General features: G+C 39.4%; 1 protein-coding gene and 1 non-coding gene across 2 annotated transcripts; both read right to left on the bottom strand.

Annotated features, from left to right (window-relative positions):
* Positions 1-5189: 5189 nt before the first annotated feature.
* Positions 5190-10770, bottom strand: LOC142383819 (fatty acyl-CoA hydrolase precursor, medium chain-like). Its single transcript, XM_075469566.1, has 13 exons — positions 10464-10770; positions 9176-9368; positions 8953-9091; positions 8559-8692; positions 8266-8419; positions 7986-8090; positions 7792-7890; positions 7532-7675; positions 6521-6598; positions 6287-6434; positions 6051-6200; positions 5899-5971; positions 5190-5820 (listed from the first exon to the last, which is right to left on the bottom strand). The coding sequence occupies exons 1-13, from the start codon at positions 10654-10656 to the stop codon at positions 5634-5636; spliced, it is 1797 nt and encodes a 598-aa protein (XP_075325681.1). The 5' UTR covers positions 10657-10770; the 3' UTR covers positions 5190-5633.
* A 2443-nt stretch (positions 10771-13213) lies between these two features.
* trnar-acg (transfer RNA arginine (anticodon ACG)) lies at positions 13214-13286 on the bottom strand. The gene has a single exon. It is a non-coding gene; the product is annotated as a tRNA-Arg (tRNA).
* Between the last annotated feature and the right edge of the window lie 553 nt (positions 13287-13839).

Raw genomic sequence — 13839 nt, 5'->3', positions numbered from 1 at the left:
TAGAATGAATCAAACAGCATGTTAGAAGGTGTGCAGTGTAATGAGGAAATATTGATTTTAATGGACCTTACATACTGATCAGACAGTGTCTCAACACCAAAACAGGAGGCAGTGCTATGCCTGTCCAACAATCAGCTGTATAAAACCTAAGGCAGAGTACCCACATAATATCAATAAGTCGGCAAAGATTGATGACAAGAAAGAAACAAACATACCGGGAACAAGCCAGATGAGAGCAGCAGGAGGAAACCTCACAACGAACTGATCTGAGGATTAAATGCCCGTAATAAGAAATTACAGAATAACTGCAAGAACTAAAACATAATAAAGACTCATACCTGCAACAGCAGTGGAAGTCAGGTAATCGGGAATATACTGGAGGAGAGCTCAAAGCATGCTGGAATGCTGGAACTGTCACCATTCTTTCATATGTTGCAAGCATGGGCCCAATTGGCTAATAGCCTCAGCAATCAACGGGAAACCCAAAACGTCTTTCCTGCCACAATTGCAAACAGTATTATTTCACATATTGGTCTCCTTCTCGGAGGTCTGATGACGACACAGGAAAAAACATAAGTCCCACCCTTTCGTCAAACTTAATTAGTTAATTGGATGTGACAGGTGAACTCTAGTTGACCCCTGGTCACGAGGTGAACTCTAGTGACCCCTGGTCATGTGGTGTAGGGGAGGGGGAGGGGCTATAGGGGGGAGGGGGAGTGGTGTTAGGGGAGGAGTTATGGGGAGGAGTTTAGGTGGGGCGTGGTTAAGGGATGGATTAAGTCTAAATATTTATTGAGTGTATAAATGAAAGATTGTTTAATTACAGAATAGGGAAAGTTTAAATTTTAGGAGCAAAGCTGACAACATTTGAAGTATCCGATGAGTCGGTACTAGGAATTACGAAAAAATAGCTGTTTGGCAGCTTTGCAGATCCCTGTAGGGGGAAAATAGAATAAAGTAATTAGGTCATGTATAACCCGTGACTTTGAGAACCAATGAGATGATAGAAGGGTGGATGGGTTTAAGAACAATAGTTGATTGGCAACGTCGCTGATTCTCACCCCTGTAGGGCAAATATCATAAAAGTTGGTTATTTTCGTATATATATACGTGTAACAGATAGTTAGATGTACAAGTCATATCCTGCATTTGCTGTTACTGGCGAGCTGTTAACTCAAATGTGAACTAAATTTTCAAGGCAGCAAAAGACTCCAGCGCGCACACACACACACACACACAGAAAAGTAGTCAAGAGTTATCTTTCCACAAAACCTTTTAAGGGGGTGCATTGCAATTGTCCAACCAGGAACTGTAGAAAATAAGCCAACTTTCTGATGAATCACACTGAAGCCAAGTAAAGTTTTTTTTTGTTTTGTTTTGTTTTTACCAGCACAATGCCCCACTGTATAAAACATGTTTAGTGCGATAAGTCAAAGGTGAAAGTGGATAACATTAGAGTCTGCTCTTAAAAGCTTCAATAAACCAGTTCACATATATTCCTGATAAAATAATGTTACTATTGCAACATTCCAAAATATCGGACCTGAATCTGACTTAATGTCTGATTGTAGTTAAGCTGTTAACCAGCAAACAAGGCCTGAGTTTATTCAGCCTTAATGACTTCAGAATCTGCTCAATCCATCCTTCATTTGAAATGAAAACACAATAACCTCAACTGAAATGGCTTTTGTGGTAAGATTCAAACACAAACAATTGTTCGATTTGATGAGTAAACACACGAACAAGTGAGCATGCAAAGAAAATATACTGATCTCCTGGAGACTCAGGATTAAATATAATAAAAAATTATCAAAGTCTCATCTTTCTTGAACTGTTTAAGACATCTTGGTTACTGCCTCAGCTCCGTTTTGTGTTTTTCTGATAGTTTATGGTCCACGAAAGATTTGATTAAGCTGAAATTAAAACTCCATGCTTTAGGTCTGCATACAGATAAATTGTAAACTTTATGCCCACCAAACTCTTTTATGCTCTTAGATTTTACATGAATGTAACCTTAAAACCACTGCTAATATTATTCTTAAGCTTGATTCGTAAAAGATTTTGAACATGAACAACTTTCTTGATCTTATGTTCTAATGATTTGTAGATCTTAAATCAACTTAAGCTGAAGGCGCTAGTCAAATTCTTTAACCCCATTTCCCCACCTTGGTTTATTTAAGACAACTACGTATTTAAAGCTGCCGTCGGCAGGTTTTCAAAATTCCGAGTCTAAAGTCGGAAAATTCGAACTGATACAACTTTCAGGTCCCTCCCCCTCTGTGGACGAGGTTGTGCACGTGAGTTCACACAAGTTGGGGGCAGACTCACGCTCAGCATGGAAGACATGGTTTGTGACTGTTCTGCTCAGATAATGGATAAATAATAAATCTAACGTGATTGGTTAAAAACAGCCGGGGCGCTCGATTTTTGCAAGCACGATTACAGGCTTCAGAGGGAGCTACAGAATTCGGGATTTTTCCTAAACAGCCTATTTAATATTCTACTTCCAGGATCCCATGACAGCTCAAGCTAATATGACTAAAAAAAAAAAGTTGCAGACGGTAGCTTTAACTTAAACAGAATACCGGCTACACACTCGGTTCTTGTCTGGAATAGCTACGGACAAAAGAATAAAAATAAATAAATTGGCAGACAAAATCTTGGTGATGGGTGAGGACAATGAAGACAGGCAATATTTTGCAGACAATGAAAACCAAAAATATATACGTAGCCTAGGTGTCTCATGCAACTGCAGTAAAGGTGATATTTAAAAAACGAAACGTTATTTAATTTAATTAAAAGAGGGCAGAAGGTCTAAACTAGCCACACAATATTAAATATTCTGCATCTAATGATTAATTTCTCACATCTTTGAATTACTACTCGTGCAGAGTTCAACACATGCATGGTGGATAGTGCGATGGTGATAACGGTTCTACTGAAACAGAACATTTCATGACAGAGAAAATGTATCCTAAATTGTATATCCAACCAGCATGAAAACTCCATCCACTGTAGATGATGGCAGCAATATCCATTGTTTCAATCTTATTCTACTTTTTTATTACCATTATCATTATTTTTTAACCAAAGACAAACTATGCCTTTCATTAAATTTAAAAACTAGATTGGATACAAACTAGCACTTTTACCAATTGCAGTCTAAAACAACAATCAAAGGGGGGATCTGTGTTCAGAATATCATCCAGCCAACCTCCATGTGTGGGGCAAGAGAGAGACACCTGTTTGCCGGGATATGTTCTGGAGGGGGATCCTTACAACATCTGCTAGGTGGCTGTCCTTATGGAAGGTCACTACGGCCAATTGTTGAAGGCGGTGGCAGAAAGCATAACCAGCACCATCAGCTCTAGTAAACATCATCTTGCCTTGAAGAGGAACGTTTCCTTTCTCAAAGCAGGAGAGGAATCCTATTGGCAGCTAAAAACAAGGTCAGGTCTTCTCCGATCTGAGGAAGCAGCTGAAGTTCCCTCAACACATTGCCAGAACATCACTGCAGCCAGACGTAATCATCACCTCTGGCAACAAAGCAACTTATTATGCTTGAGATCACAATGCTCTGGGAAGAGCAAATGGAAGAAGCAAATAAAAGAAAATGCGCAAAGTGCCAGGAGCTAGTGGAAAAGTGCTGGTAATGGGGCTGGAAGACTCACTATGAGTCAGTAGAGGTGGGCTTTAAAGGTTTTGCAGTACGTTCACTCTGCAAAGTCTTCAACCAAGTGGACCGAACGGGAATGGCTAAAAAGAGGGCCATCCAATCTAGTAGTGAAGCTGCAGAGAGGGCCACAAGATGGCCATGGTTAAAGAGGGCTGATCCTTGGGCGTTTGCTGCTGTGAGCCAAATTGGGATCTGATCAGGTCAAGCTGGGTCGCCTGCGAGGGTGTCTGATGTTGAAAGACCCAAAACACCCAGTAACCCCAGGTTATATTACTGATGATGCATCCCAGCGAATCCCGAAGATGCAACTTACACACACAGTTGTTGTTGCAGCTAATTCAGTTGGAACTGCTCCTCTTAGACTTCAGATTTTTTTTTTTTTTCCGAAAAAAAGAGATTTTCTTCAATTTTATTTTAATAAAGGTGATTGTAGTTGAAGGATGTTCTTTTTTCAGTTATTGTACTTCATCCTCACAATTAGATTGTAATTTTGATTTCTGAAATATGGAATGGTTGAGCAACTACAGACAGACCAACTGCAGTTTACAGTATTTATGAATATTCAGTCCCGATCGTTCCACTCTACCAGCCTCCAGAACAGGGACCGCCAGCAGAGGACTACCACCGTCTGTTCCAAAATTATGGGATTACCCCTCGGGACTCTGCATAGTGTTTATGAACACTTGACATGCAGGTTAGCGAACCGGATCATACAGAACCCTTCACACGCCCTCTTCTCATCATTTGAGTGGCTTCCATCGGGTCGCTGCCCTGCCTGCAGGACACAGGAGAAAAGCTACCTTTGTGCCCAGGACTGTCCAGCTCCTTAACTCTTAATCTCCTTCCTTACTCTCACATATACACACAGACACGCCCACTCCCCACACACATTCATACATCCCCCCATCCCACATGACTTTCATTTGCACATACAGACTTACCTACCTCAACGCCCGTTTTCCCCTTGCAAATGAAAAGCCTGGCTAAAAGCATCAGGGGTTTTTCAAGACCAGGCTCATGTAATCAGTGTTTTCGGGTTTAAATATATTGACTGTCCCTTTATAGTGCTTTTTTTTAGTCTAGCTGACCACTCAAACTGCTTTAACACTACTTTCCACATTCATTCTTACATGTATACAGCACATCTTAGTGCTTTCTTCTGTGCATTCACACACAGATGGACGCATCGGTAAGTAATATGGGGTTCAGTGTCTTGCCCAAGGACACTTCGATATGTGGCCCAGGGAAGCCGGGAGTTGAATCACCAACCTATGTACACTGTGCTCACTATGTGCTCCGGATCCATTCCTTCTGTCCTGTTTGGAAGAGCTAGGAACTAAGGGAGGAAGGCCCATCCCAACAAGCACATGTATGTGTAACCTGTTCCATATAAGTCAGTATGACAACCCAAAGGTTGAACAGCAAAATCAAAACACAAGCGCAAAACAAGCGCTCTTCACAATAATAAATATATATAAAACAATAAATTTAAAAAGCGTATTTGACACGTGAGTTTATTTTCAAACCAGTTTAATTCTGCTTCATATTAGAATACAATTTTTTGAAAGTTAAAAACATTTTCATTTTTTAAAGTCATTTCAGTGCCACATTCAGAATGCCAGTATAATGTAATAAAATATGGAGTAATTTATCAGGTACACAAATAAACAGCTGTCATCAGTATTTATGATTATCATAAATGCCCATTGTTAATCTTTCACACCAAAAAAAAAACAAAAAACCCTTTTTAAAAAAACCTGGTTAAAAGCATCAGTCGACCCTTTGACAGTTTTGGTCAACTTTTTTATGTGCTCCAAGTTTTGTTTAAATGTGGTATGACATTAAACCAAATATGCCTGCAAAAACAGCATTGTCTGAAGATAAATGCCCCCACAATGATGTAAATGTTCCCAGTGATTACAGACGTATTCAGTCCTCATCTATAGACACGGCAGCTCTACAGCTCGCTGCGCTCTGTACTCTCCTTATGCTGTTGGATCTTCTCTGGCAGGATCTGAGTTGCGAAGACAAACTTGTCCTTCTTCAGGTTCTTACCAGTTACCTGCTCCTTTAAATCTAATACCAGGTACTCTTCATCTTTGCCATATTTTGGCCAGTGTGCAAGGCCGTCCCCATTGGGAGATCTAACACACAAAAGTAATTAGTGACTTTCTGTTGTTTCCCTGTGTGTACTATCACTGAAAAGGAGCAGTAATACCTACCCTGTGCGAGCAAAGTTGCCCCAGTAGCTCATCATGGTTCTGCTAAACTCTTCCTCTTCTTCAGAGCACGGTTCTTAAAAGAAAAAGTAGTGAAACACTTCACAAAACAAAAAGACAAGCCACATATCTGGGGGGCTATAAAGTGCACTTACCAGACAGTTTTACATGGGAAGTTGTGAAACAAAGTCCCAGCACTGTGAAGATCTCATCTCCATGATCACACCTTACAAAGCTCGGCCTTTTTTTCTGCAGGAACTTGGGAGGATGCTGGTACTCATACAAGTATACAGGAGCGCCTGCATCTAGTATTGCACAAATGGGTTGTTGAAACCGTTGGTATGAAATAGTGGCTGTTAGACTGAATTGTATAATCTTGTACAAAAGTTACCTCTGTGAGCATTTACAGCTTTAATGGCTGGAATGGTAAACAACAAATCTCCAAACATCTCAGAGTATCCATCTCTATTTTTCACACGGTCTTCGCCAGTTCCAACATATTCCTTTAATACCAAATCTCTGAAGACTGCATCTTTGGGCTTCAGAGAAGAAGAAACGGCTGTGAAAGAAGCTCCATCACACTGAGGAAAAGTATCATCAAAATGTCAGGCAGCGAGTGTCTTACATCAGGGAAGAACATGGACAGTGTGTTCTCAATGTGCTCCCGATCCATTCCTTCTGTCCAGTTTGGAGGAGATAGGAACTAAAGGAAAAAGGCCAAACTGAAATTAGGTTATCAGATAAACACAAAACAGGATTTTAAGTTTAACAGGATTATCTGGAAATCAGTCAAATTTGCAGAGATCTTGCTTCAAACAAATATCAGTAACTTGTCAGGCCCAGAGAATGGAGAACACAGGAGCAGGAGATGATACTGTATGTCCAAAAAAGCTTTTAATGAGGAGCAGGAGATCACAAGGTTCTCCAAGAGAGAAACAAATCAGGCTATAGAAGTTATCTATTAATATATATACAGTTCTCCCAAAGTGAGGGAAGTATATCTATGAAAAATGATCAAAATAAGAATCACTCCACTATAAGGAGGAAAAACGAAAAGGATTATCAAAATTTAGTTTTAACCTAAAACCACTCCTGCTAAGGAGAAAAACAAAAAACCTCTCCTGAAAAATTGGAGGCACTATACTATGAAATATTTATTAAACAAAAAAAAAAAAAAAAAAAAAAAAAAAAAAAAAAAAAAAAAAAAAAAAATCACTCCACTGGGAGGACCAAACAAGAATGCTATGAAACTTAAACTTGACTTTAGCAAGACTATATTATTAAAGTTAATCAGAATAAAAAAAACTCTCTTAGCGAGGATACAACCAAAATGGTAACTTGGAACTTGACTATGGCTTGGAAAAGGCAAGAATGACGCACATTAGACCAACTGATACGACACACTGGCACAAGACAAGGGGAGACGCAGACTCTTATGCACACAGGGATAATAGGGAACAGGTGGAATCATTCATACAACAATCAGACTGGAACATGAGAGGAAGAGCAAGTGACCTGAAACGAGAGGGGGAGTTAATTTTTTCAAAATAAAACAGGAAATGACGAGACATGACATGGAGACGAGACAAAAAAACCCACTTGACCTCACGGTGTGACATAACCATTCAGTACTTACATCAACCAACATCCATCCTGCTTCATGGTTATTAATGCCGGTCATGAACGGCACAGTGAGGAGTTCGTGTTTTTGGAACAACTCATCCACAGGTTTTGTCAGGAAGTGTCCATCAACATTTACAAAATATCTTAGACTTGGATCCTTGAGAAAACAAAATATGAAATAGTAAAAGTGAACACAGCAGTAAAAGAGACAATCAAATATTTTGTAGAAAACAGCTACTGCTGTCTATATCAGTTTTTCACACAATATCTTACTTTCCCAAGCGTCAGTATGGTATCAATATCCAGGCTTCTCATGCATTCAGCAATCTTCTTTGTGCTTTCGAGGCTACAGCCAGATGCGTTTGCAACCACCTGAGGACAGATTCATTTACAGTGAAAACTACAGCCTCTGATATTAGCATAGTTCCAAAATGAACCATTCCAAATAAAAAACACTGACAACCAACCTGCATCAATGCTAGTGAATCTTTCACCACAAGCATATCCATTGCAGCCGTACCACTTTCAGCAATGCTACGGTGGAGCAGGCCATCAGACAATGGTGAGAGAAGCTGTTGATTCAAGTAGCAGAAAAAAGTTTTAAAAAAAGGTTTTTGTATAAGTGAAAAAGTTTTGCATGGATTAGTCTTTCTAAGTCTGGTTGAGACACTATTCCTTTAAAAAAAGGTTTTTGTATTAGTAAAAAAATGTCTGAGAAAGGAAGTTTATCTCCAGATTAATCCTTACCAGGAGGGATGTGCTCACTCCACCAGCAGACTCCCCAAACACAGTGACCAAATCTGGGTTTCCACCAAAACTGTGAATGTGCTCCTTGATCCACCTCAGGGCCTGTATCTGGTCCAGCAGGCCAAAGTTCCCCGACACATGCTCATCTCCGGTGCTGGATACAACATAGTGAAGTCTCATTGATATGTGGCACATATGTGGCATTTGTGCGGCTAATCTGTGATGTACAGTGTTTTGCTCCTGGCAGACTATAACCAGTTTGTTCTAAGTGTTTTAACCAGTAATCCAGCCACCTGAGAAAGCCCAGAAGTCCCAGTCGGTACTGGATTAGAACCACAACCACATCCTGGTAGGCAGCCAGGGCAGAACCATCATACACTGAAGCAGACCCCATAGAAAATCCACCACCATGGATCCACACCATGACCTGGAAGGTAATGAAAGACCACTCAAAAATCACAGATATTAAACTAAACAAAAACAACTATAATCATCAAACCAAACTAATGGTGACAAATACCAAACCGCCCTTCTGGGTTTAGAGGTAATCTAGTTTAAAATGAGAGTATCGCTATTCTTGTTGTCATTATGAATTAAAAACCAGCTCCTCCAACAACTCAACACTTTTCTCAAGCTGAATCATAATAAACAGAATTGCACGCAAATATGGAGCAAAAGTGTTCTTACCGGAAGCTTGGCATCATGAGGTCTGTTCCCAGGAGTGTAAATGTTGACATAAAGACAGTCTTCTGAAACGTCTGGTACCTCTACCGACATGCCAAGTTTCTTGAGCAGATCCACGGCAATCTCTGCATTTTGAATGCACCTGCAAATGAGACATTTCACTCAATAAATACAAAACAGAGTTATCTGAATGACGTGCAATAAAACTTGAGCGCACTCATCTTACATAGGTGGCTGCTTGGTGGCGTCTCTCACTCCTTCCCATCCCTCTGCAGGCTGAGGCGCAGCCAGCCTCAGAGAGGGGCCGACGGGGGGCTTGGCAAATGGGACCCCCAGGTAGGCGTGGACTTTGGTTTCCTTCCCCTTTACACTCACATACTCACCTCTCAGGCTCCCCAGTTTGGTGTGGACATGTGGTGCTGTCAGAATATGAGACATCAGCATCAAAATCTAATCTTATCTAATCCTTTACCTCAGAGGATATAGAAATCCTATATTTGCTAAGACAAAGGCATAATTCCTGTAAAACTGCAACATTAATTTGTTAGCCTTTCATTATGCAGGCAAAGGTGAGTGCAGCTGACTGCTAGGTAAGCTGACAACTGTTAGTACACCAGCTTTGGATCTGAATAATTACATCTAACCATGTGAAAGACAGTTTTCTGTCTAAAGTGCTTTTAAATGCTCTTTCTACAACTCATTCAAGCACATATAAGTCGCTAAAAGTAATTGTTCATTAATTGTTGAATAAAAAAATGTATCAACAAGTGATATTTAGGAATAAGGAATTATTTTGCCTCATTATGGAACAATAGATATCTGTGTGGACAGAACAAGCAGTATAAATATGTCCCCTTTGGCCTCTTGGATATAATAATATCTTAAATACAGAAATTTCAGTTCTGAATCAAAGAAATGCTTGACTAGGACTATGTGATGGAAGTGAGTAGTGGGAAACACACCCATTTTGCCCTCTTACCTATCTAGACTGGTTGTGTGCTGCTCAGGTTACACACCTTAGTCTAAATCAGTGCACTCATGTGGAAAATAATATACATTCTGCTTGTGTTAACATCCGGTTTGGAAAATTTGACAAGGCTGAGTAGTTATTTAAATCAATTTTATATCCCCTGTTGCTCTGCTGAAAAAAAAAAGTATTGTATTTAATATCTACATTTCAGTAGAGGTGCACGCATGGTATCTACTTGTATAGACCACCTATTAATTCACATTATCCTTTACCAGTTAAAATAAAAATCAAATCATATCTTACTTGTCAACAGAGTATCTAGGTCAAAGGTAATAAAGATTAACTCCCCAAAATGAGACCAAAAAAAAGTTCTAAACGCATTCAGCTCTATTTGAGACACATTAAAGACTTCAAAGAAAATTCTGATGTTTTGTGTAGTCGGATCTGCTTCTAGTCTCACATAGGAAGCTGGCATAAATGGAACCCCATATAATAGTTGCTCACGTCATTGTGAGGGGGAAAAAAATAAGTGGGTCATACTCACCGTTCAGGTCTGCATTAACACCGAGAAATAAAACTGATATAAGAAAGAAAGTTTGCTTAGCGCGAGACTCCATGATCGTCGTCTGAGGGTGGACAGCGATACTGTTGGACTTAAAAAAAAAAAGCAAAACACAAAGTCCAAAGAGAAACGTTGCCGCCTCCGCCGGTAAACTTGCTGTCAACGTGCGCAACATAGAGCCAGATTCTCACCTCAGAGGCAAGCGGTTGAAAACATTCCTGCCCATCATTGCAATATTATCTAACATATTCTTCTATATAATTCTATATATCTAACAGCTTCTCCCTCTCGGAGGTCCGATGACAACACGGAGTCAACTTTCATTTTAAGGAAGTTGACAGAGCACTTTGGTCTCCCTTGAACTAGTGGTGGAAGTTGACGGATCTTCTTTTTTCAGCCATTGTACTAAAGCTTCACAATCAGATTTGAACTTGAATGGATAAAATATGGAATGGTTGACCAACTACAGACAGACAATCTGCACTTTTTAGTTTTTAGGAAGCTTCAGTCCCCTTCGTTCATCTTTAAAACCAAAGTTTTGAAAAGCCTGACCAAAAGCATCAGGGTTTTTCCAGGTGTTTTTGATGACCGGACTCGTGTAAATCAGTGTGTGATGGTTGAAATAACAATGTGCTCAGTTTGGGTATTTTTTCATGAGAGCTCTGCAGCACACTCAAGTCACACAGATTTTATGAATGATCAATAAAATAGTAGTTACATGAATATACAACGTCATCCCAAGTCATAAAGCTAGATAATATGCTTAAATGTCATTGGTCAAGGACACCTGGTGACGTTTGAAAGTATATCTGTATCTAGGTTACAGTGAGAACACTTGTCCCTTACTGGAATATTCTGTGCCTCTCAGGTCATACTTCAAAATTAGAATAAGAGTAGAATGGATGTATTTATAATGATTCTCCCCAACACAGTGTCAACCCATTGATAGATGGATGCAGCGTGCCACTGAACTGTAAGTGACTCAGGTATGCAAACTGTTGAACAAAATTTAGTTCTTTGAATCAGCACTGTCTGATGATAAATACCTTCACAATGATGTTCATGTACACAGTGAATACAGACATATTCAGTTCCCATCTATAGACGAGACTGCTCTACAGCTCGCTGTTCACTGTACTCTCCTTATTTACAGTATTAAAACTGTAAAAGTTCACAGAGGTGCCTTATACAAGACTATACTGGAATGTTAAAAGAAAAAAAAAAAAAAACAGATCTCCAAACATCTTAATTTTGTTGTGCTTCTGTGCGATGACAATAAAAGCTCAGCTGAATCAGAGAATCTGAATCATTCTATTCAGCTTACTCAGAGAATCCCTCTCTGTTCCAAACACAGCCTTCGACTGCATCTTTGGGGAGGAAGCAATGGCTGTCAAAGAAGCTCGATCACACTGAGGAAAAGTATCGTCAAAATATAAGTCAGTGAGTGTCTTAAGACCGGGTATAATATGGACAGTGTGCTCACAATGTGCTCCCGATCCATTCCTTCTGTCCAGTTTGGAAGTGCTAAGAACTAAAGGAGGAATTAAGGCCCATCCCAACAAACACATGTATGATCTGGGGTCCAGATGGATAGAATCAGGGCTGATCTTTGGGGGGCCCACCTGGCAAACACAGTTGAAGCGTGTGGTTTATTTTAGCCAAAGTTTCCATGGAGGCCCCGTGTGTCAAACAAGAAATCCTTTAGAGGACCAACAGCTTGAACGATCTGGTAGCCTCTCTCATACTCTCTGTATATCCAGCGACATACTTTGCAATGATGATTGGAACTTTTTGTGCAGGGGTCTCCAGCTACCAACCTGTCCCATATAAGTCAGCATGCCAACCCAAAGAACGGGAAAATCAAAAAACACAAAAACAATGGATCATGACAGTTGATTCCCTCATTTTTGCCAGGGGTTGTATTGGTCTACAGCTACAAAAGATATATGATTAAACATGTGTTAGAATCCCTTGAATACAATTTTAGAGTTATCTTTGACTAGGGCTTTCTTGTTGTGTAAGCTACACAATATTCAACATGCACACGCTACGGATTTCAAATAAAAAATAGTTTAAATCTACTCATCTTGTCTCTCTTGAATCCAGGACACCAAGCTTGAAGTGTCATAGGATTATTGTTGGGAGGATTTAATCTTACTGTTGGGAATTATGTCTTCCAAGTACACAGAGTTTTGCCAAAAGAAAAATTTGGCTGGAAATATTAGGTTTGATGGACTGTCTGTGTAACATCAGTTAAAACCTCAAGTTAAATTAACATATACTAGCAGATGTTTGTTATAAGTAGCTTACTATCAGCCTTTATCATCAGTATTTTTGAACATGTTATCTTGTAGAATGGCCTTTAACCTTTCAACTTAGCCCCACATACTAATGCCAAGTTTGGAGCCAGTTAATCTTGGAACATTTGGCTAATCTGTTGTTAGAGATTTACTTTTTGCCTTTACGAAATAATGGCAGAGTTTGGATTGTCACGTCAACCAGTTTGCAATGGTTAATAATAGCACCGAAAACAGAAAACAGTGGTCAGTCGATTAACATTTGATCACAACTGTCTGATCTTGTGAACTTTTGCTATTTTGCTATTCTTGACAAGAGATGTGTAAAACGGAAGAAGTACATTTTATACACTAAAGGAGTTAAAAATTTTTTAAAAAAAAGTTAAAATAAAGCTGGACTAGTCAAACCAGGACCAACAAAGGAAAAAAAAAATTCGAGCCAGCCAGGAGTCGAACCTAGAATCTTCTGATCCGTAGTCAGACGCGTTATCCATTGCGCCACTGGCCCGAGATGTTTCCGTTGGTTCCCATAACTGTATTTATTATTACATCGTAATACATCCATATAAAGGATTTTAGGTATCTACACTGTTCATTGTTTTTCTTTCCTAAAACCGTCAGGATTTGAGAAAGACAAAATATGTGTGCTGACGTCATAGACGGAGTTGTTTTAATTTAATTAACCCTGTAGGGAAATTGATTTGTTAGCTGTGCTCAAAATGCAGTTTAGAAAGATTTTAACATTAACGGTAACAATAGTGATAGATAAGAAACAGAAACAAAATTGGAGAACAGACTATAAATATAAATGCAAATGTTCATACGTATATTTAACGGATTGGGCAACCCGGCAAAGACCTGTCCAATCGAAATACCCGTGCCCATTACTAATCGCTCTGGGCAAAGCCAGCAAACGCGGTTGACAGGTCCGAAAATATTAAGTATATTCATACTATAGCTAACAAATATAAGGTCTCATGTGGAAATTTAACCAACTTAACTTATTTTGTCAAGCTGTTATTAAATATGTTAAAAACTAAATCGGATTACAGCAATTTATT

This window comes from Odontesthes bonariensis, chromosome 7, assembly GCF_027942865.1.
Source record: "Odontesthes bonariensis isolate fOdoBon6 chromosome 7, fOdoBon6.hap1, whole genome shotgun sequence".
NCBI lineage: Eukaryota > Metazoa > Chordata > Actinopteri > Atheriniformes > Atherinopsidae > Odontesthes > Odontesthes bonariensis.
Note: the sequence above shows the minus strand (reverse complement) of the source record. Positions and strands in the feature narration are given on the sequence as shown.

Coding starts and splice junctions, on each gene's coding strand:
- LOC142383819 (XM_075469566.1), bottom strand. CDS start 10,656: ATGTTGCGCACGTTGACAGCAAGTTTACCGGCGGAGGCGGCAACGTTT. Junction 8,420..8,558: donor GGACTTCTGGGCTTTCTCAG/GTGGCTGGATTA, acceptor TGTTGTATCCAG/CACCGGAGATGAGCATGTGT. Junction 7,676..7,791: donor CCATACTGACGCTTGGGAAA/GTAAGATATTGT, acceptor TGTTTTCTCAAG/GATCCAAGTCTAAGATATTT.